The sequence below is a fragment of the Diplotaxodon limnothrissa genome, linkage group LG3 (assembly GCF_057381915.1).
Source record: "Diplotaxodon limnothrissa isolate DT_005_m linkage group LG3, D_limnothrissa_male_GT1.1, whole genome shotgun sequence".
Taxonomy (NCBI): Eukaryota; Metazoa; Chordata; class Actinopteri; order Cichliformes; family Cichlidae; genus Diplotaxodon; species Diplotaxodon limnothrissa.
Window position 1 is genome coordinate 753,999 of NC_140598.1, and position 25,042 is coordinate 779,040.

Here is a 25,042-nt window from a genome sequence, read left to right on the forward strand (position 1 = left end):
TCAAAGGTCAGAGTGACGGAGGTTGAACTCATAGAATAATAATTATTATAATATTTTACATTAAAACCAAATTTACAATTTAAAAAAAGGCAAATTAAATGAGAACAAAAAGCATTACTATGGTCCTGTGATCATGCTGTTTGACTCACAGCACTGGTCACACACAGATCAAACTGATTGATCAGCCATCAGAGGAGTCGGATCAATGGAGCTGCTTCTGTTCCTGATGTCCCGTTTGATCCTGGACCTGAACTCTCCCTGCAGAGGAGACACAAGACAGTCAGACACAATAGCACAAGCCAATAAACAACAAATAAACAAACCTACCATTTTTGTCTGATGAAGTTTCCCTTCCTCCCACTGTCTCTCCAGTTTTCAGAGGGTCTTCTTTCATCTCTGTTTGGTCTTTGTAAACCTGGTCCTCTTCTTCAGGCTGGTCTGAGGGTTTCTTATACACGTGGACCATCACTGATGGACCTGATTCTTCACGTATCCACCTCACCTCAGCATCTTCAGGCAGGTTTTGTGTGGTTATGAAGGGCAGCTGGACAGACTCCACCCGCATCAAGAACTGCACCTGAGAGACTGAGAGGACAACAAACACAACATGAGCTGTGAATTCATAACTTCATAGATTTATTTTGGCACCAAAATCAGAGCTTCTTCTACTTCTACAGATAAATCAACCTTTGACTTTGAGCAGCACAGTTTTCTTTCTGATGAAGGTTCCCTTCCTCCAGACCAAACACTTGTACTCTCCACTGTCTCTCTCTGTGGGCTGTTTCAGGGTCAGACTGAGGTCTCCAGTTTCCAGCGGTTTTTCATTCATCACAGTTCGGCCTTTGTAAACCTCGTGCTGTTCTTCATGCTGGTCAGAGCCGTTCTTATACACGTTGACATTCAGTGATGGTTCAGGCTCTTTGTGTTTCCACTCCACTTTAGTATCTTCAGGCAGGTTTTCTGTGGTTATGAAGGGCAGCCGGACAGACTCCGCCCCCACCTTAAACTGCACCTGACAGACTAAGAAGACAACAAACACAACATGAGCTGTGAATTCATAACTTCATAGATTTATTTTGGCACCAAAATCAGAGCTTCTTCTACTTCTACAGACAAACCAACCTTTGACTTTGAGCAGCACAGTTTTCTTTCTGATGAAGGTTCCCTTCCTCCAGACCAAACACTTGTACTCTCCACTGTCAGCATCTGTGGGGTATTTCAGGGTCAGACTGAGGTCTCCAGTTTCCAGCGGTTTGTCATTCATCACAGTTCGGCCTTCGTAAACCTCGTGCTGTTCTTCATATTGGTTTTGGCCGTTCGTAAACACGTGAGCCTTCTGGAACGGCTCGTAACGTTCCCATATCACTTGAATTTCCCCTGACAGGTGTTTTGTGGTTTTGAAGGGCAGCGTGACAGATGTTTCCCCATCCTCCACCTTCACCTTCACTGGAATAACTGAAAGAACAACAAATACAGACAGCAGCAGGTTTTCAGAGGTTTAGATAAAGCTGAAGGACAGAAGCACATCAGAGCAGGAGGAACAGTAACATCCCTGTTTACAGGATGGGGTTTTAAGATATCATGGAAATGCACATTGATTTGGGATTCTCCTTGATGATGGAGAACCATCTCTCCTCTTGATCACCTCGACCCCAAGAAGCTGCTCAGAGTTGTCATCGTGTATGAAGAGGACACTATTTACTACTTCCTTCATTTCAGCTGAGTTCCCCTGTGTGAAAGCACGATTTCTTTTAATTCAGCAGCGCTTTGGAACTGAAGCAGGCTGGATGTTGACATGTCTGACTAAAGCTAACAGAGCACAAACCAGAGGACAGCTGAACCTCAGGACTGAACTAAAGAAATCCCAAACTCTGAAACCTCCCAGAGACTTTTCCCTGCATTATGAGTGTAACACGATGGATACATGGTATCTGTTGGTGGTGTTTGTGAAGTTATGTCAAATAAACACTATGGATTTGTGAAAACTGTGTTTATTTTAAATGAAGAGGCTTCAGTATATTTAAGTTAAGCTGTCCTGAGGCTCCAACTGCTCAGCTGATCTTCTTAGTTTAATCCACTCGCACAAGCTGAATATTCTGTGAACCTCAGGTGGGTGATGTTTGCACCTGGCAGTTAATATTTGGATGTTCTGTTTCTCTTTGTGCTTTTCTGTTGTAAAGACTTGTTGGAGTCTTGAAACACTTTCATTTTCATTAAGCAATTCTTTATAAAGCCAAAGTAGTTCTCACTTTAGATCATCTAGAACAAAAGACATTAACTATTAACTGCCTGAAATAACCATGATATGAAATATGAAACAAGTATTAACAAAACATGTATTAAAGCAAACAAATGTGCTTTTAAATACTTTGTTCATCAGACGTATAAAACAGACTTATTAATCAAGATTCTATATTTATATTGATATCAATTTATATCTATCTGTTTATAAACTAAACACTAAGGATGAGTATTACTTTATAAATGATTAATTAAGCACTTACTACCTTACTAATGCTGCAGACGTGTTGGATGAAGAGCAGAAGCACAGACTGAGCCTCCACAGTCGGCCATGTCTCACACACATCAGCACAGAAACCATGAAGATCTCATGTGTCTGAACATCTGAAGCTCTCCACCACATGACTGAGCACAACTCAAGGAGGAACATTTACTGAAGCTGCTGCAACATTTACTGTCAGCACATGTTTCCATGTCAGCTGCTGTTTACCACCACAGAAGAAGAACAGCTTGTCCACATGCAGCCTCTGTGTCAGATCAATGCAGTGAAGCACACACACTGTTTAGTAAAGTCATGTTGTGGAGCTGTTTCACTGATCAATGACTGAGTCTGAAGGAGGTTTTCTGACTTCTGGAACAAACCTGGAAGTTTCTCTTCAGCTCTCTGTATCAGCTGTTTGTAACTCTCAACTCTTTCAGCTTCTGGAACAAGTTTGTGTGAGCCGCAGTCAAGGAGCCACCAGAGGACACCTGCTGACCATCGGCATTATGGGTAGTGTAGGAGGAGACACTCACCTGACATGAAATAGTGCCGGAAATAAAATAAAAGACCTCCGGAAATAACAAGAAGAACCAGGAGAGCTATGGCCCAGGATGGAAATGGTTCTGTGATGAAAAGAAAACGAAAGGTTTTCTGACCTGTGTCCACAACATTGACCTCTGACCTGTAAGTACAGCACTTACCTTTGACCTGCAGCATTACTTTCCATCTGAGGATGTCTTTGTCCCTGTAGATGGTGCAGATGTATCGTCCTGTGTCTCTCTCTGTGGGGTTTTTCAGGGTCAGACTGAGGTCTCCAGTTCTCAGTGGATCTTCATTCATCTTTGTTTGGTCTCTATAAACTTCATCCTGAGTCATAAGTTGGCCACTTCGGTTTGAATACTCACGGACCACCATGAGTCCGAGGTCAGAGCGAGTCCACTCCACTCTGGTGGCCTCGGGTATGTTAGGTTTTGTTTTGCAGGGCAGGATGACAGAATCTGATCCTTCCACCACCTTCACCTCCACCTGCTGATCTATGAGGAAAATGAACCATAATATCAGAAGCAGCAGCAGCCATGCTCATGGTAAAGAGAGAATTGATGTGCTCTGATCTCTGCTACCAGTAAAAATACATATTAATAATATATAAATATCATGATTCTCTCTCTTTTTGTTTAAAATGGTAACTAAACTGGACACTAAAACGGAGCTCCTGGGCCATCATAGATGGAGGCGGTGCCAAGTTTTGGATCCACAACATTCAAAATGATCTGCCTTTCCTCCAGACGTGCCACAAGTGGCAGCTTGAGGCCATTAAGGGAGCGTCACTAATTTCTCATGTTGGCACTTGTATAACACCCCCTTACCACACTACCTCCACACTCACATTATGAATGCATAACCCTGCTTCCTGTTCAATAAATGAATAAATGAAAGCTACTTGATTGGAAGTGGATTCTTCTGGAATAAAGAACAGCTGGCAGCACTTTATCATCCTGTCATTCATAGCTCCAGAGGTCAAGTTTATCTTCTTAAAATGACATCCTCTGTTACATGTTGTACATCGATCTCTATTAGGCCTGTGAGCTGCAGGTTTTCCTGCGTATACAGGATGTAAAACCTTCTGAATCAAATCATCCAGATTTAGTAGAAACACCAAAAAATCTACCTGTGAGATTTTGATGTTTGCAGACTGGTTACATCTGGAAAATGTTAATGCCATTTTCCAGTTTTCAACAAAACAAATTCCTTTTCTATCAACCTTTAGTTTGACATGTGATCTTTGACTTGTGATTATAGAAGGTGTGGTTTTTCTTTTTTTTGTTTGGGTTTCTTACCTTTGACATGCAGCTGTACGTCGGTCAGTTTCAGTTCTGCCCTTTCATTTCCGATGGAGCAGGTGTAGTTGCCACTATCAGTCATTTGAGGGTTTCTCAGAGTGAGGCTGAAGTCTGAACTGTCCAGAGCATCAGGCCTCATTGATGTGCGCCCGCTGTAAAGCTGGTTTTGTCCTGTTACATTATTTGTTTCCTCTCGTCTCACATGGACAGATTTGGGGTCGAGATCATTGCGAGTCCACAGCACTGTGGGATTTTCCTCAGGTATAAAACCTGAGTACTTGCAAGGCAACAGGACAGATTTTTCCCCCTCATACACCTCCACTACCGGAGCCAGGGCATGCTGGGAAACTGGAAGGAGACACAAGCACACACAACAAAAACACTTCTTATGTGTATGCAGTGGATTTTTTCCTTGGGTTGATATAAAGTCGAATATAAAGTGGTTTCAGAAAGTTGCAGAATATGTAACGTCACTCTCAGCCTTGTTTTATGAAAAGCATTCAAACATGTATCCTTCCTCTCCAACAAACACTGACTGAAAGGACATCAAAGATGTTAAAGAAAACTGATGGATGACTGAACAACACTGAGGTTAAAGGAGGAAACCATCTCTTATTTATATCTACATTTGGTTGAAAATGAACACAGATACAAGCAGATCTGAGCCCTGCAGGGCTAACAACGACACCGCAGTCCATTCATTTTTAACAAATAACCTCACCATGCAACAACATCAAATGAGGCAGAAACACAGTCACACACACACACACACACACACACACACACACACACACACACACACACACACACACACACAAAACAGTTTATTAGCAAATGGACATCTCAGTGTTACAACACATGAAAGTGTCACTACTGACAATGTTACACACAACTGGCGACACAACCAATTTTCATCTGTATCATTGGACACCTTTTCATCTTCTGTTTTTGCCATAGTCGTTAATCTTGTCAAACGTCACTACACTCTGGCAGGTTTGTGGTTCTATCAGTAAGAAACAGACGTCTGGAACACACAGATAGTTCATCTTAAACAGATATGAACTCAGCTGTAACCCTGTGAGCGCGCTGCATGAAGTCCCAGAGGGCGTTATAAGGAATAAAGTCAAGTACAGTCAGTTTACATTCAGTAAACTCATGTTAGACTTTATGTTGTCTAAAAGCACAAACAGCTGTGTCGTTGTGTTTGCATTCAAAGAGCGCTCTTACCGAGTACGAGGAGCAGGAGTGGCAGCAACATCTTCATCTCCAGTTAAAGTCCTGATAACAACAACACGCAGCTGCTGCTGCACTAAAAGTTTGGTCCTCTTAAGTTAAACAGAGGAACACTGATAATTTCCTGCAGATTCTTCAAAATAAAACTCTTTTTTGTTCTTTTTTTTTACTTTCACAATTAAACTCAGAGGAGAAACAACATGTTATTAGAAGCGTTACTCCTTCTAGTAACATGTGTTTGCTGCCCTGAGGAATTAATTTTCTGCTGTCATTTAGAATTTAAATGTAGAAATTAAACTTAAAATTTTACAAAACCGACAGTAGGATTTTAAGCTTTGTCAAAACATTTTCATACATTTACATCGTTTTTTGAGGTTTCCTGCTTCACACCTGCAGCGAGGATGTGCAGCACTGTTTGACTCACTTGTCATATTCCAAAGACATAACTTTGTTTGTTACTTCTTTACTTTTGTAAAAGTAAACAAAAAAAAGAAAGAAAAAGGAAAAAGAAAAGTGAATAACGACAATCTTTATATTTAATTCTAATAAATACATGTATGTATTTTGGATTGCTGCTAAATTTATTAATAATAATAATGGATTGCATATAGCACTTTTCGAGAACCTCAAAGCGCTGTACAATTCCACTATTCATTCACTCTCACATTCACACACTGGTGGAGGCAGCTACAGTTGTAGCCACAGCTGCCCTGGGGCAGACTGACAGAAACGAGGCTGCCATATCGTGCCATCGGCCCCTCTGGCCAACACCAGTAGGCGGTAGGTGAAGTGTCTTGCCCAAGGACACAACGACCGAAACTGTCCAAGCTGGGGCTCGAACCGGCAACCTTCCGATTACAAGACGAACTGCCAAATCTTGAGCCACGATCGCCCTTATTCTTAAAAACTAAAAAAAATCTCATGTCTAAAGACTTTTAAACAACTGATAGCCAAAAAAAAGTACTGTACCATTAGAAACTGGGAAAAATTTGAAGTACTTGGATGACCAACTGTAAAATATGAATTAAACTAAACAGTGATTGATGACGTGTTGAATGTATAACAGTTGAAACCTAATCTTCAGGTATTAAAGCAACATACTGTGTGAACCTGATCTCTAAAAGTAGCAGAGCCACATCACATCCTGCAGCTCTCATAGACACGTTTATAAATGAGGCACTAAGTGGACTTCTCAGTAGTGACATCAGTGACCATCTTCCAGTTTTTAAAGTCTGTGAAGGTAATTACAAGATTAATATTTTGGACAGAAATAAAGATCACAGACGAGTAAGGACAGAGGAAACAATAAATGCTTTTAAAATGATTAAATAAATCAAAACTGGGTGAAATATATCAGAAACAAGATGTCAGTGTGTATGATGAATTCCTTAGAATATTTACATTATGATATAACACAAACTGCCCAATAAAGCAATATATTAGAAAACATAAATATATAGAGTGTCCATACATAATAAATGCATGTAAAAAGCAAAATGCACCAAACAGAAATGTCTTAAGACAGAAAACTGAAGAAGCTTAAAATGTTTATAAAAGATCCATCCATCCATCCATCTTCATCCGCTTTATCCGGGGCCAGGTCGCGGGGGCAGCAGCCTAAGCAGAGAAGCCCAGACCTCCCTCTCCCACAGCCACCTCCTCCAGCTTATCCGGGGAATACAAAGGCGTTCCCAGGCCAGCCGAGAGATGTAATCTCTCTAGGGTGTCCTGGGTCTGCCCAGGGGCCTCCTCCAGGTGGAATATGCCCGGAACACCAACCCCAGGAGGCGCCCAGGAGGCATCCTTGTCAGATGCCCGAACCACCTCAGCTGGCTCCTTTCAATGTGGAGCAGCAGCTGCTCTACTCTGAGCCCCTCCCGGATGGCCGAACTTCTCACCCTATCTCTAAGGGAGGGGCCAGCCACCCTTCTGAGGAAGCTCATTTCTGCCGCTTGTATCCGCGATCTCATTCTTTCGGTCACTACCCACAGCTTGTGACCATAGGTGAGGGTAGGGACGTAGATCGACCGGTAAATTGAGAGCTTCGCTTTTACACTCAGCTCCCTTTTCACCACGACAGACCGGTGCAGCGTCCGCATCACTCCCGCCGCCGCACCAATCCGTCTGTCAATCTCCGGCTCCCTTCTCCCATCACTCGCGAACAAGACCCCGAGATACTTGAACTCCTCCACTTGGGGCAGGAACTCATCCCCGACCCGGAGTAGGCACTCCACCCTTTTCCGGCTGAGAACCATGGCCTCAAATTTGGAGGTGCTGATCCTCATTCCCACTGCTTCACACTCGGCTACGAACCGTTCCAGTGCGAGCTGGAGGCCCTCACCCGATGAAGCCAACAGAACCACATCATCCGCGAAAAGCAGAGATGAGATTCTGAGGTCACCAAAGCGAAAACCCTTCACCACTTGGTTGCGCCTAGAAATCCTGTCCATAAAAATTATCAACAGAATCGGTGACAAAGGGCAGCCCTGGCGGAGCCCATCACCCACCAGGAACGAGTCCGATTTATTCCCAGCAATGCGAACCAAGCTCTTACAACGGTTGTATAGGGATCAAATGGTCTGTAGCAATGGGCCAGACACCCCATACTCCCGCAGCACCTCCCACAGGACACCCCGAGGGACACGGTCGAATGCCTTCTCCAAGTCCACAAAACACATGTAGACTGGTTGGGCAAACTCCCATGCACCCTCAAGTATCCTCGAGAGGATAAAGAGCTGGTCCAGTGTTCCGCGACCGGGACGAAAACCGCATTGTTCCTCCTGTATCCGAGGTTCGACTAGCAGACAAACTCTCCTTTCCAGCACCCTGGCATAGACTTTCCCAGGGAGGCTGAGGAGTGTGATCCCCCTGTAGTTGGAACACACCCTCTGCTAGTCCAGGGGTACTGCCCTGATCTCCACGCAACATTGTAGAGGCATGTCAACCAGGACAGCCCTACAACGTCCAGATCCTTCAGGAACTCGGAGCGGACCTCATCAACACCAGGGGCTCTAAGAAGGCTGGGTACTCTGAACTACCACTCGGCGCATAAGCGCAGATGACAGTCAGGACCCGTTCCCCGACCCTAAGGCGCAGGGAACAAACCCTCTCATCCACCGGGAAAAACCCCAACGTACCGGCAGCAAGCCGAGGGGATATTAGAATACCCACTCCAGCCCGCCGCCTCTCACCAGGGGCAACTCCAGATTGAGACAGAGTCCAGCCCCTCTCCAGGAGACTGGTTCCAGAGCCCAAGCCATGTGTAGAGGTGAGCCTGACTATATCTAGCCGGTACTTCTCAACCTCACGCACCAACTCAGGCTCCTTCCCCACAGATTAAAATAAAATTTGGTATAATGTTCTTTGACCAGTGTTCTGTTGAATTAAATTTTGGAATTCTGCATTTTCTAGGCCACAGATGAAGCCATTATCCAATGATCTAATAAGGAAACAACCATGGGAATTTACATCATAAAATCAAGAGATGCCAGCGGCAGCCCTGAGGACATTGGGATAGTCCTTGAAGGCCAGAGAGTCTTGCAGGATTTGGATAACTATACCCTAGCAGCTGCAATGCTGTTTGGATTAATGTACACTTTGAACCTCACCTACCCACTGGAAAAGTATACTTTCGAGGTATTATAGAAACTGGTTATGGAGCTCAAACGGAACAGCCTTTCAAAGAAGGCCCAGGTTTTCAGGAACAGACTGTACGATTGAACAGTTTTCCAGTTATGATGTGGGAAAAACTTTACAACAACCAAAGTAAAACAAATGACAGTATTAAAATATAAAACAAAGCTTAGACTTGTAGTTAAGTTTATCCAGTCTTTATTATAAGCACCGTGCTCATTCTTAACCAGCCTGCAAGTCCTGCATTTGGTTCCTCTTTCTCCAGTTTCCACACAGTACACTGACAGAAGAACAACACCTGCTGCAAAGACACGAACTGGACCTAGTTGACGTCGACTTGTATGAGCGGCAGCAGACAGCACTCTTCTTTTTGGAAAAAGAGCTGAGGTGGAAGCCGTGGATCATCCTGTGCTCTAATGGGGTGATATGGTCATTAAGATAAGATGGGGCCTGATTATTTACGACCTTGTATGTGATGAGCAGGATTTTGAATTCAATTCTGGATTTAACAGGAAGCCAATGAGGGCCTGTCAGTACTCTTGCTGCAGCATTTTGGATTAACTGAAGACTTTCCTTCATGTAAATATGTAAAAAATTGTGTATGTTTCTGTTCTTTGTCTTGTGTACTGTTTGTTTGTATATGTGTTTTTCTTGCTGCTGTTACACCCAAATTTCCCCCTGTGAGACAATTAAAGGATTTTTCTATTCTATTCTATTCTTTTCAGGGAATTTTTAGGACTTCCTGATAATAATGAATTACAGTCGTCCAGCCTGGAAGTAATAAATGCATGAACTAGTTTTTCAGCGTCACTCTGAGACAGGATATTTCTAATTTTAGAGATGTTGCGCTAATGGAAGAACGCAGTCTTACATATTTGCTTAATATGTGCATTGAAGGACATGTCCTGGTCAAAAATGACTCCAAGGTTCCTCACAGTGTTACCGGAGGCCAAGGTAATGCCATCCAGAGTAAGAATCTGGTTAGATACCATATTTCTAAGATTTTCAGGGCCGAGTAAAATGACCTCAATTTTATCTGAATTAAGAAGCAGAAAGTTAGCGGCCATCCAGGTCTTTATGTCTTTAAGACATTCCTGCAGTTTAACTAATTAGTGTGTGTTATCTGGCTCCATGGACAGATAGAGCTGGGTGTCATCTGCATAGCTGTGAAAATGTATGCTATGTCTTCTAATGATACTGCCTAAGGGAAGCATGTATAATGTAAACAGAATTGGTCCTAGCACTGAACCCTGTGGAACTAATTGACCACTGCAGTGCAGTACCTGTAATACCTACAGCATGTTTTAATCACTCTAATAGGATATTATGGTCGACAGTATCAAATGCAGCACTAAGGTCTAGCAGGCTGTTTCTGTGCTGTGATGAGCTCTGAAACCTGAGTGAAACTCTTCAAATAAACCATTCCTCTGCAGATGATCTGTTAGCTGTTTGACAACTACTCTTTCAAGGATGTTTGATATGAAAGGAAGGTTGGAGATTGGCCTATAATTAGCTAAGACTGCTGGGTCTAGAGATGGCTTTTTGAGTAAAGGTTTAACTACAGCCAGCTTGAAGGCCTGTGGTACATAGCCGATCATTAGAGATAGGTTGATCATATTTAAGATCGAAGAATTAATTAATGGCAGGACTTCTTTGAGCAGTTTTGTGGGAATTTGGTCTAAAAGACACGATGGTTTGGAGGAAAGTAATTATTGAAGTTAACTCAGAAAGATCAATTGGAGAAATTGGAGATAATATTACATCTGTGAGATTTCTCACAAAAGAGCTCTGACTTTTTGTCAGCCTGGCTACAGTGCTGAAGAGAAATCTAGGATGGTTCTTATTTTCTTCAATCAATGATGAATAGTGGGATGTTCTGGCTTTGCAGAGGGCTTTCTTATAAAACAACAAACTTTTTCTCCAGGCTAAATGTGTCATGGTCCTGGGTCGTTTGACCCAGCATTTTGTGTTTAATATTATTATCTCATGTCCTACTTAATTCTGGTTTTGGTTTCCTGTGTCCTCCCCTTGTGCTCTCTTCGTGTCCCTGAGTTTGTGTTTGTGAATTTCCTATTTTCCTTTGAAGGTCCCGTGTCATGTTAGCGTATTCTGTTTTACTTCCTTGTCTTGCCTAATTAGGTTCAGCTGTGTTTCCCTCTGGTGTGTCATTCCCTCGTTATCTCATGTGTATTTATAGCGTGTGCCTGCCTATGTTCCTTGTCGCGTTGTCTGTGTAACTCTGCCTTCTCTATTCTCCATCCCATGTTCGTCCTGGGATATTATGGTTTCAGGTTTGTTCTCTAGTTTTCCCAGTTTAGGTTATGTTTTAGTTCTGTACTCGACACCCTCGCTTTTGTTGTTTTCCCACCTAACTAAGATGGCGGCGCACACAGTTGCAGCAGCTCGATGTACCACTGGTCAGTGTGGTGTTTGGTTATCTTTGTACGTTTTGTGTTTTGTTTTGTGCGCGATCAGTCAAGCGAATAACATCTTCAGCAGACATGATCTTCTTAAGATCGGAGTGAGTTACCGTGTGAGCGTGACCATGGAATTTATCCACTCACACAAAATACCAGAGGAAGTAGCGAGGAGACCGGGCGCTCCTTGGATTACTATTCCGGCGGGAGGGAGACGCAGACGGCGACGAGAGAGAAGGAGGAAGCGAGGCTGCCGGGCTGGCGTGCTAACCAGGCTAAGGAGGAAGCCTTTCAAACCACCGCTCCCGAGTTTATATCTCTCGAATGTCAGATCCTTGGCGAACAAGATGGACGAACTAAGGTTACAAATAACAACGGACAATCACATCAAAAACTCATGTATTCTTCTAATCACTGAGTCCTGGCTGCATCAGTCCATCCCGGACTCTGCTATTGAGCTAGCAGGCTACACCGCACAGCGCCAGGATAGAACAAACAATTCCGGTAAGAGAAAAGGAGGGGGAATCTACATATACGTGAATAACAGCTGGTGTACTAACACAGTGATCATAGACCGTCACTGTTCTCCGGACATAGAATATCTGACTGTCAAATGCAGGCCCATCTATCTTCCACGGGAGTTCACTGTTGTGGTAATAACAACTGTTTACATACCGCCAGATGCAAATACTAACGTGGCACTAGCGCTTTTGCACACGAACATCAACAATAAACTCAATAAATATCCTGACGCAGTGCACATTATAGCGGGTGATTTTAATCAGGTGGATTTAAAAACAGCTATCCCTAATTTCCACCAGCATGTGAAGTGTGCCACGAGAGGGGCTAACACCTTAGATAAAGTCTATTCCAACATCAAGAAGGGCTACAGGGCAAGACCCTTACCACATCTGGGCCAATCTGACCATTTATCCCTGCTCCTAATTCCTGCATATGCCCCAATCAGGAAAACTGCGTCGACCATCACTAAAACTATAACAACATGGCCAGAGGGCGCTTCTCAACAGCTACAGGACTGCTTTGACAGAACCAACTGGAATATCTTCCAACATCAAGACCTGGAAATGTTCACAAACAGTGTCCTCTGTTACATCAAACACTGTATAGACACTGTCACAGTAGACAAGCAGATCCGGGTTTACACCAACCAAAAGCCATGGATGACCCGGGAAGTCCAGCAGCTGTTAAAAGAGAGGAACAGCGCCTTCAGGTCCGGAAGCAGGGAGAGCTACAGCAGGGCTAGAGCCAACCTGAAAAAAGGCATTAAGAAGGCCAAGGCGGACTATAGGAAGAAGATCGAGAACCACCTAGAGAGTAAGAACAGCCGGCTGGTGTGGCAGGGTGCCCAGCAGCTGACAAACTACAAGTCCAAATCAGGTATGGCTGAAGGTGACCCAGCATTGGCGGAGGAGCTGAACATCTTCTTCACACGCTTTGAGGTCACTGCACCCTATGCCTCAGAGGAACAGCTACACCATACAGCCCACAGCAGCAGTACCATCATCACTCTGGAGGAGCATGAAGTGAGGCGCACCCTGCGGGCTGTTAACCCGAGGAAGGCAGCCGGCCCAGATGGCGTACCAGGACGTGTGCTGAGAGACTGCGCAGACCAGCTTGCCTATATTTTCACCAGGATTTTTAACCAATCCCTTGAACAGTCAAACGTCCCACCCTGCCTCAAGACCTCCACCATAATACCCTTGCCCAAGAAATCTCATATCTCTAGCCTAAATGACTATAGACCAGTGGCACTAACCCCGGTGGTGATGAAGTGCTTTGAGAAACTTGTGCGTTACCACATTACAGCAGCCCTACCCAGCAGCCTTGACCCACACCAGTTTGCCTACAGAGCAAACCGATCGACAGAGGACGCCATAGCAACAGCACTCAATGTAGCATTAACACATCTGGAGAGGCAAGGAAGCTATGTGCGTATGCTCTTTGTGGATTATAGCTCGGCATTTAACACCATTCTTCCATACAAACTGGACGCCAAGCTAAAAGACCTAGGGCTTCCTCACAGCACCTGTAAGTGGATCAATAGCTTCCTCACCGACCGCAGACAGAGAGTGAGAGTGGGACGTTACACATCTCCAGCCCTAAATCTAAGCACTGGGTCGCCACAGGGCTGCGTGCTTAGTCCACTGCTCTACTCGCTTTATACACACGACTGCACCCCCGCCCACCAGAGCAACGCCATTGTAAAGTTCGCAGATGACACTACTGTGGTGGGGCTCATATCTGGGGGAGATGAGTCTGCCTACAGAGATGAGGTGGAGCGGCTGTCTTCATGGTGCAAGGATAACAACCTTCTCCTAAACACGAAAAAGACCAAAGAACTCATAATTGACTACAGAAGACACAAGACAGAAATCCAACCACTAATCATCAGCGACGACTGTGTGGAGAGGGTGGCAGACTTCCGCTTCTTGGGAGTCAGCATAGAGGGAAACCTATCCTGGAGTGTGAATACCTCTGAGCTACTGAAAAAGACACAACAGAGACTGTACTTTCTGAGAGTGCTCAGGAAGAACAACATCACACAGAGACTGCTGGTGTCTTTCTACAGAGCCTCCATCGAAAGCATACTAACGTACTGCATAGGCATATGGTACGCTAGCTGCACAGTGGCTCAGAGGAAAGCACTCCAGGGAGTAATCAACGCTGCCCAAAGGACAATCGGCTGCCCTCTCCTCAAACTGAAAGACCTACACAGTTCCCGCTGCCTCAAAAGAGCCCATAACATCATAAAGGACACCTCACACCCTGGACACTCCATGTTCGAACTGCTGCCTTCAGGTAAACGGTATAGAACAACATACACAAGGACTAACAGACTCAAACACAGTTTCTACCCAATTGCAATATCATGTCTCAATGCTACTAAAAGCAGATGACTTTCATTGCCCCTGTTGTCATTTGTGCCCTTGATGTTGGAATGCTTTCAGACATGTTTTGTTGGATGCGCTAACAAATTGACTGAGTGATTGATTGTTTGAGTGATATATCAACTAGGTCGTATGTTGAGTGTCTGTATGGGGCCTTAGGCCTGGATTGCTTGGGTGTATCTACGGTATGAGTATACTGTATTTTATATGTATTTCTATCTTTTATATCCTATCATTATAGTTTTTAAGTATTTAATTATAGTTTTTAAGTATTTATCTTTTGTGATGTTGCACTGACCAGAGACATCTTTCAATTTCATTGTACCTGTGACAATGACAATAAAGAATATTCATTCATTCATTCATTCATTCATTCATTCATTCACCTCTCATAACACTTAGAATAGAATAGAATAGAATTCAACTTTATTGTCATTGCACATGCACAGGTACAGGGCAACGAAATGCAGTTTGCATCCATCCAGAAGTGCTTTAGTGATATAGATATATTACAATATATATATTAGCAATAATATAGATATGTGAGTATATTACAGAAATGGGTCTATTATGGTATGTTATAATGTACACGGTATGAAGTATGTTGTGAATATTCTATAACTATAAGTATGTACAGGCTGTAGAGCTGTAGAGCCCCGGAGAGCAGCCAGTTGGCTTTTCTACCATTAAAACCCTCCTACCAGCCAAATGGCTTTTAGCTAGGCTTTAGCTTCAGCCAAGTGGAAGCTAAATTGGCTAGTCATTCATATGTAAATTAGGTTGTTACCTGGGAATTCTGGAGGGAGGGGAGTGGGGGGTGTGAATGAGGGGGTGGGGGAGCTGCTAAAAGCTGTGAACTTCCTTTTGTGTTCGTCTTGATGCATTCTCAATCATCCAGGGAAATAAATCTCCAAAAGTCACCAACTTGGAGTGTTTCAGTTTGCCATCTTAGGGAGAAATCAACACACATGGGTGTATGTCCTTTGTTGCTGACATTTATTGATAAAAACAGTACAAAAAACCAACCATTTGTACACATATTTACAAATAATAATAAAAAGTGAGTGAGTACATTTCAACATTTTCAGCAATCACTCACAATCCTCAAACAATCCTCACAAGCGCCCCTCCAACAGCCAAACCCATCTGTTCTCTGATTGGATTATTACATTTGTGATTGACATGACATTGACCAATCAGATGAAAGGAAGAAAAATAGGGTCAAAATTCGTACTTGTAACTTGCAGGGTTTTTTTGTTTTTTTTGGCTAAGTCCACACACAAATCTTTTTTACACATACAAATCCTGATTTAGTGTAGAAAATATTTATGACCACATTTTGAGCCCATACTTAAAGGGTTAAAGTATGCAGCCTTAACGGTCCACAAGGGCTGTGTACTCAAAGACCCCTAAGGCTGGGAGTGAGAGGCTTGTGAAATGGGACGGTCTAGCCTCCATCGCGCTGCCCAGGTTGCCTAGCAACCATTATACTAACAGCTGGAAACGTTTCATACAGCTTTGTTTGACAGAAATGAAGGAGAACATATCTTGTTCATTTGTTTGTTTCAACATGAGCTTTGTGTGATTAGCTGAGTATCTGAGGCTGAGACCACGGGACTGTAATGGGATGAATGGGATGAATGTGCCTGATCCCATCTGCCGGTGGATCACTGACTTCCTGACGGACAGGAAGCAGCATGTGAGGCTGGGAAAGAATGTCTCGGACTCCCGGACCATCAGCACCGGCTCCCCTCAGGGCTGTGTTCTTTCTCCTCTGCTCTTCTCCCTGTACACCAACTGCTGCACCTCCACCCACCAGTCTGTCAAGCTAATCAAGTTCGCAGATGACACCACCGTTATTGGGCTCATCTCGGACGGGGACGAGTCTGCCTACAGGAGGGAGGTTGAACGTCTGGTGTCCTGGTGCAGCCACAACAACCTGGTGCTGAATGCCCAGAAGACAGTGGAGATTATTGTGGACTTCAGGAAGCACACAGCCCCACTCCCCCCCATCATCCTGACTGACACCCCCATCACCTCTGTGGACTCATTCCGCTTCCTGGGTACCACCATCACCCAGGACCTGAAGTGGGAGCCCACCATCACCTCCGTCATCAAGAAAGCCCAGCAGAGGATGTACTTCCTGAGGCAGCTGAAGAAATTCAGCCTGCCAACACGGACGATGATGCTATTCTACACTGCAATCATCGAGTCCATCCTCACCTCCATCACCGTGTGGTACGCTGGAGCCACTATCAGGGACAAACAGAGACTGCAGCGTGTTGTGCGCTCTGCTGAGAAGGTGATTGGCTGCAGACTCCCATCTCTGCAGGACCTGTACACCTCCAGGACACTGGGGCGTGCAGCTCGGATCTCAGCTGACCCTTCTCACCCTGGACACAGTCTGTTTGACCTGCTCCCCTCAGGCAGGAGGCTCCGGTCCATTCGCACCAGAACCTCTCGCCATAAGAACAGTTTCTTCCCCTCTGCTGTTGGACACATGAACAATAACCGTATGACTGTTCCCACCACTAACACATGACCCTACGCTGTGTTCACTGCATCATTCCATGTTTGGCACTGATCACCACCTGCACTCATGTATATATCTTTCTACGTAGCACTTATAATTCTTATTCTCATGTATACATCTCATGTATATCTCATGCACATATCTTTCTACATAGCACTTTTAATTCTTATTCTTACTTTTATTTTTTTTTTCATGTCTATTTAAGTGCAATTTATGACACTATGTTTGCACTGAAGCACCGCAGCAATTTCCTAATGTTGTAAACCTGCTCAACATTTGGCAATAAACCCCATTCTGATTCTGATTCTGATTCTGATTCTGATTCTAAAACATGATTGTTGGGCTTCATTTCTGTGCTGAACAGGCATTTTAAGATCAGTTAGTAAATAACAATTAGCTAATGTTGTTCATGAGTTCAAAGTCATCTCACTTTGGTAATGAAAATATAATATGGCCAATATTATAGTTATTATAATAGTCATTATTAGTTATTGCAGCAGTGAACATGAACTCTGTGTCAAACACTGAGCTTCAGTAAAGATTCAAGTTGCAGCTATTTATATGTCTTATCACCTTAAATCTTCACTCAAAGACAAGTATCTTTGACAGTGCATATATAGGTGTATCATATATAAGAGACAAATGTTGTTCCTTCAGTATGTTGGCATTACTAAATTTGGCTCATTGCGTACATATATTTATAAAAAGAAAATGTACAAGCTGTGATAACTGTTTCTGATAGAATGAAGAGTAGACTGATAAACAAAATATTCCTTTATTGGGTGAGAAAATCAGACCATGTCATAACTGCTTTAAGTCACACAGAATAGACATCAGAGCCTTAAAAGCAAGAAATCAGATGGTTTACAGGAAGCCAAAGCTGAAGCTTTATGAGGGTCATTTACATGATTTATTAAGATAAGATAAGATAAGATAACCTTTATTAGTCCCACACGTGGGAAATTTGTTTTGTCACAGCAGGAAGTGGACAGTGCAAAAGTTATGAGGCAAAAATTAGAATACAGCAAAAATTAGAATACAATTATCACTTTATTTTACTGGAACTTTAACCTCCTAAGACCTGAACTCTTCCACAGCATATATTTTTAATTTCTCTTTGATATTTGGGCTGATTGGGACCCAATGAATATAAAAACAAAGAATTACCAAATTTGTTTTACCTGATTTTTCTTTCTAAAAAAATGAGAGCCAAATATCAATCAATCAATCTTTATTTATAAAGCACTTTTCATACAAAGATGTAGCACAAAGTGCTTTACATGGTTAAAAGCAGCCCACCCCACCCTCCAACTCACTCCCCACACTCTCATCAACATAAACATGAGGATATTCATTTAAAATTTCAGTAGCAGTATAATGTATTTTAGTCTAAATAACCCAAAATGTGATGTCCACATATGTGGACGGCAGGTCCTAGGAGGTTAAGATCAGTAAAGCTTTGCTTTATATCACTTTATCTTACACTCAGCGCTGTCATTGCTTCCTTCCTTCAAAACACAGCAGCTCAGAGATCATCCAGATCTGCGTGTCATGTATTTGTAACAACACACAGGCTGTTTGGAAGTCTTTTTGCCTAAAATTTGTGGGAAAGTGGAAAACTCTACAATAGTTTTTATCAACAATCTTTAAAGGTTCTGAAATGAATATGTAAAACATGATATTAACACCAACCGCCCCCAACATGTCCGGCTGGATAACCGCTGCTCATCTACCATCACAATGAACACCGGTGTACCACAAGGCTGTGTGATGAGCCCTTTCCTCTACTCCCTCTTCACCCACGACTGCAGACCTGCTGATGGTTCCAACACCATCATTAAGTTTGCAGATGACACCACGGTGATTGGCCTCATCAGTGACAACGATGAGGCCGCCTACAGGGAGGAGGTGGATCGTCTGGCTGAGTGGTGCGACACAAACAACCTGCTGCTTAACATCGAGAAGACCAAGGAGCTCATCGTGGACTACAGGAGGAATGCTGACCCACATCCACCCATCCACATTAAGGGGACGGCTGTGGAGCGTGTGAGCAGCTTCAAGTTCCTGGGAGTCCACATCTCCGAGGATCTCACCTGGACGACCAACTGCTCCAAGCTGGTCAAGAAGGCTCACCAGCGCCTCTTCTTCTTGAGGACTCTGAGGAAGAACCACCTGTCCTCAGACATCCTGGTGAACTTCTATCGCTGCACCATCGAGAGCATCCTGACCAACTGTATAACAGTCTGGTACGGGAACTGCTCTGCCTCGGACCGGAAGGCGTTGCAGAGGGTCGTGAAAACTGCCCAGCGCATCGCCGGAGCACCACTTCCTGCCATAAAAGACATCTACAGGAAGCGGTGTCTGAAAAGGGCTGGGAAAATCATCAGAGACCCCAGTCACCCATCACATGGACTATTCACCCTCCTGCCCTCTGGGAGGCGCTACAGGAGCCTCCGGACTAAGACCACCAGGTACCGGAACAGCTTCTTCCCCACAGCTGTCAGACTCCTGAACTCTGCCTCCTGACATCTGACCCACGTTAACTCATGGACTGAACATACACACACACACAATGGACAACCGTACCCTCAAACACACAATAATAACATGGACTGAACCACCACTCACAACCACTAGCACTTTATATAGCCTCTGTAGAAACTATCTACACCCTCACTTATCTTAACTGCACTACTGTATAGCTCTGTGTAAATAATCATTCTGTACATTCGATAATCTTTAATCCTACAACTGTTTACAACTTGCATAGTTCCCATTTCTGTATAGCTGTATATCTCAGATTCCTGTAAAGTTATTTATTTCATATTCTGTATAGTTTTTCATATTTATATCCTGTTCATAGCCTGTACATAGCTTGTACTCACTACAGCCTGTACATACTTATAGTTATAGAATATTCACAACATACTTCATACCATGTACATTATAACATAATAGACCCATTTCTGTAATATACTTACATATCTATATTATTGCTAATATATATTGTAATATATCTATATCACTAAGCACTTCTGGATGGATGCAAACTGCATTCCGTTGCCTTGTACCTGTGCATGTGCAATGACAATAAAGTTGAATTCTATTCTATTCTATTCTATTAACACATGTAACATGAAACTGCAGCTCTGCAGAACAGCAACCATTGCTGTTTACTCCCAAGAGGGAGTGGATGGGGAGCCGTTAGGAAGTCTGATGTTAGGAAGCCTCACATACAGATCTGGAAATCTCCTCCTACTGTAAAAAACACTTGAGACTCATCTGAAAGTTTAGTCAGATAATGATTTTCCACCCTGGGCTGGAGGGAAATGAGCACAGTCTTATCTTTTAAATGTACATATTTGTAATTAATTAAAAATCAAACGCTGTGCCAGTTTCTGGCTTTGCTTGAGAGTGTGTCCAGCAAACCTGATGGTACAGACTCTTAAAATCAAACACATCCAAACTCTGAGGCTGTGAGTAAAACACGAAGCACTGAGGCCAAGAACAGCTGTAATCCTGTGTGATTATCACAGGAAGCACAGCAGTCTGTTCTCTCTTTGACTTTAGAAAATGATTTATTGGGATCAACACGAATGTTAACAGAGGGAGAATTTTACTGATTGTCTTAAAAACAATGCACCAATTTAATAACTCGGTGTAGAAAGTACTTTGTTACACTACTTGTTACATTACATTTACGTTACTGTGTAATACAACCTGGTTGTCTTAGAGTTATCACATAACAATATAAACCTGAGGCTGCAGTCTGACACACCCACACAAATCTGGTAACATTTTATATTACTGATGATTTAACAGTTTTTACTGAGCCAATTTTAATGGCTTTAAACTGGAGAAGGCACCAGTATACCACAGGTTTTTGGTTTGACTCTACTAGCACACTAGTGAGTACATGTCATATGTTTTCAGATTCTAGACAAGATATTGTTTTTGATATAATTCATTTAATCTATAGAATCAAACATCGAGGGATAGAAATACATTCTTATGGATTCCTGCACATATCTGTGTAGATGGAAATGAACAGGCTGATACGTTTGTTAAAGGTGCAATAAGAAAGAATCATGTAGATATGAATATAAACACAGCAAAGATGAGGTTAAAAATGGCCTGTATTTATATAGTCCTTTATAATAGTCCCTAAGCACTTTACACAACCAGTCATCCACCCATTCACACACTGGTGATGGCAGCTACATTGTAGCCACAGACAGAGGTGAGGCTGCTGGACACTGGCGCCACCAGTAGGAAGCGGGTGAAGTGTCTTGCCCAAGGACACAACAACTGAGACTGTCCGAGCCGGGGCTCAAACCAGCAACCTTCCGATTACAAGGCGAACTCCCAACTCCTGAGCCACGATCGCCACCTTAAAAGTATAATTAAGGTGAAGTTAATGGAAAAGTGGCAGGCATGATGGGACAGAGAAGGTAAAGGTAGATAGTGGGACAGTAGAAGAAGTCAGAGAAGTAAAAAAAAGAACGAGGATATAATTTCAAGAGTAAGATTTGGCCACACAGGGTTAAATAGCACACTTAAAAAGATGAATAAGCACGAGACAGGAGGCATTTGATCATGTAATGTTAGAATGTGGTAAATATAGGTGGGGAAGGCAAATACAGAAATCTGAATCACAGAAAAATACAGTTCAATTAAGGGTAACATAAATATTTCAAATGAGTGCAGTTCGTGGAGTTAAATAGAGCGATATTTGTGTTTTTAAGAGCAACAGGTGTTTATATGAAAACAAAGGTGTAACGATGTCCAGAAGGTGGCGGTAATGCACCTGAAGCTGTTTGCCAACCGCTACACAAGGATAGAAGAAGCAGCAGCAGCTGCAGGCTGTGGTGGCATCGAGCACTAACGGAATTTTCTCCCGGAGAATGAAGACGTTGCTGACGTCACTGCTCCTCGTGCTCGGTAGGAAAGTCGCTCTGACCCTGTTTGAAGGCGCACGCGCTCACTCAGGTGTGTGCCTTCCAACAATAAGAAGTGTAACGTGAGTTTACTGTGAATCCGCGCGCTGTCCTGAACTTCACCATGTGATGAACCGTGTGTGTCTGCGGCCTGGTGGGGGCGCTGTTCCTCTGTATCCGCTCTTCATGACGCACTGGAGCAAATATTTAACCCTCACGTCACCCGGCTGAGGGCACCGCCCTGTTTGTCGGACAGTAATGATGCGGAGCTGGACTCTTAGCTGGGCTGTTGCTGCTGCAGAGTTTGTGTCATGTTGTGTTTTTAACTGGCAGCGAGTGAAACTGTAGATCATTTAAACATAGGATACAGTTCATCTTCTCTATAAATCCTCTTTTTCCAGCAACACTGAAAACAACCAACTGTTAAAACAAACAAGCAGCACAAAACAATATGAAGCAGTATAGTGGAAGCCATTGTTGACAGTCACCTCATGCACTGTTTGTATATCCATGTCCACACATGCTTCAGTGGATGGCTGCACATATTTTGCACAGTTAGCTGCTGTTGTGTAAAAGCAGCAGGTGTCCACAGAGATCTGACTTAAGATGAGGATAAAAAGTAAAAAACAGCTTTTCTTCTGTTTTCTGCTTCATGTGTGCTGAGTCAACAATGTTGTGTTGATTAGACGTCTAAGCAGCGTCTAAATGTCAGGGTTTAAATGTGAGGCTGTCAAGACGTCGAGCAGGAATTTGCAAAGTGCTGAAAGCTCAAAAAATCTCTTCCTTCTCTTTTCAACAAGCTCAGAAGATGTTTTTCACCTCAGTGTAAGGAAGTCGTCACTAACCTCTGATGCCTTTGAAACATCCGTTGGTTTTGTGTAATTACTCATTGTGTGGCTGTGATGGACGTTGTATGTTTGTAACTTTCTGAAGCCAACTGAAACACTCAGTTTGTGTTCTTGTTTGTGTCTCCTGCCAGTTTCCCAGCATGCCCTGACTGCAGTGGTGGAGGTGTATGAGGGCGTAATGTCTGTCCTGTTGCCCTGCAAGCACTCAGGTTTTATCCCTGAGGATGACCCCACAGTGCTGTGGACTCGTAGTGATCTCAATCCTAAATCTGTCCATGTGAGACGAGAAGAAGCAGATGATCTCAGAGGGCAAAACCAGCGTTACAGCGGGCGCACGTCGATGAGGCCTGATGCTTTGGACTCTCTAGACTTCAGCCTCACTCTGAGAAACCCAACAAAGACTGACAGCAGCATCTACACCTGCTCCATCAGTGATGGGACAGAAGATCAGAGACTGAGAGACATCCAGCTGCAGGTCAAAGGTCGGTAATTAACCTGACCTGAACAGAATGAACGTTTTGGGATCTCTTAAAGTAAGACGTCTGTTAGTGGACTGGTGGTGCTGAGAGAAGCTTTAATGAAGTCAGTCAGGAAAAGAACCTGAAGATCCCAGTGTGTGATCCAAACATCTCTGCTTTTAAGATTAGACATCAGACTTTCATTTTGATAAAGCTCCCTGTGATCTGGATCTTAGTGCTGCTGCTACAGGCTGAGGCTGCCTGGTTTATGGTCTGTCTGAGCTCCTCTTTCTCCTCGTTCTTCCCCATCACCCAGTCATGCTCATAGATCTTTGAATTATTTTCTGTGTAAAACACTCCAAACTCGAGTGCTCTCACAGATGGATGAAGGTGAAATCAACGTGGTAAGAAAATAGTTGGAGGAACCTAATTAGAAAGGGAGAGATTCAAGGATTCAGGTCAACAAGCTGCTGTGACTATCAGTCATTGCTAACAGCTAAAGTGTAGCTTTTACATGTTTCAGTGCAAGTAGGGCTGCACGATTTTGCATAAAATGAGAATCACGATTTTTTGGCTTAGAATTGAGGTCACGATTCTTTCACGATTTTCTTTTCCAGTATAAATATTTATTGCACTTATTTACTGCACATCAACTTCGTAACAGGTGAGACTGAACATAAAAACAATAAATAAACATAAAAACAACAAAGTGTTGTACTGCTTGAAATTCCGTCTCCACCGTTGCTCGACGCTGCGTGTATAGAGCAGGTAGTGCAACAATAGAAAAATAGTTGCAGGACGGCACTGTGTAGCGTTTGTCTAGGGTGTTGATCATTTTCCTAAATCCCTCGTTTTGCACAGTGTTGATGGGAGCCGTATCTTTGGTCAGGTGATAAGTGATGGCCTCCGTGATTTCTTTGTGCCTGCGGGAGTTCGACGGGTATAGGGAAGCGCTGTATAAGGTTCCCGTTATTGATGTTTGGGTGGTTGACCGGGACGGATTTTCTCCTGTCACTTTCTCGTCATCCCTGACGTGCTCTCCGTGGTTTTTCCTGCTAATGTTAGCATCACACGGCACAGCTTCTGTATCACGTGGTATAAGGCTCCGCCCTCGTCATTTGTTGAGCAGGAAGAGTGAGCGCTTGTTTTCATGCAGAGTACGTCCCGGATCAAAATGCGGTACAATCGTCGTCTTTTTTTTTTTTTTTTTTTTTTTTTTTTTAAATCGTTGTCATTTGGAAATGAGATCGCACATAAGTATGAATCGAGATCGCGATTTTCTAACGATTAATCGTGCAGCCCTAAGTGCAAGTAAGGAATAATCCAACAATAGCTCTTCCAGCCTGATTAAAACCCATGTTAATACACACTGTATGTGTTTGCATCATATATAGTCAGGACTACTGAGCGATGGTGGTGGACCACCTAGAACAGAAATGCCAGGGACGATGTTTTTGTCCCAGCCCATTAAAGTCAGTCTGTCGGCATCTCTCAGGTTTCATTACAACTGTTCATTTTAAAGCTCAGTTTTTAAGAGCCTAGTTTCTTTTGCAGGATGTTTCACAATATAAATATATGTAATTTATCAAACACATCATATACAAAACTAATATGTGATTAAAACTATGACATTACATGTAAGCATTAAGTCTAACGTCTCTTCTTCTCCTGTCCTCTTTCTTATCTTTGTCCATCTTCTTTCCTCTCTGTCTGAATTACAGCAGCTGGAC

The 25,042-nt window shown here is 43.3% G+C and overlaps 1 protein-coding gene and 1 pseudogene across 2 annotated transcripts in view; one reads left to right on the forward strand and one right to left on the reverse strand.

Moving 5' to 3' along the window:
• Positions 1-168: 168 nt before the first annotated feature.
• Positions 169-5,630, reverse strand: LOC146634219 (uncharacterized; annotated as a pseudogene). The gene is made up of 7 exons (XR_014906994.1): positions 5,572-5,630; positions 4,342-4,692; positions 3,205-3,537; positions 3,031-3,126; positions 1,123-1,446; positions 688-1,020; positions 169-585 (listed from the first exon to the last, which is right to left on the reverse strand). The product of XR_014906994.1 is annotated as an uncharacterized LOC146634219 (transcript).
• Positions 5,631-21,924: 16,294 nt separating this feature from the next.
• LOC146634220 (uncharacterized) overlaps positions 21,925-25,042 on the forward strand; it is an 8,044-nt gene continuing 4,926 nt past the window's right edge. Inside the window, exons 1-2 of the mRNA XM_085375837.1 lie at positions 21,925-22,010; positions 22,986-23,336. Of these exons, the coding sequence (XP_085231963.1) occupies positions 21,974-22,010; positions 22,986-23,336 (388 nt within the window). The 5' untranslated portion in view covers positions 21,925-21,973. The remainder of the gene's footprint in view (positions 22,011-22,985; positions 23,337-25,042) is intronic.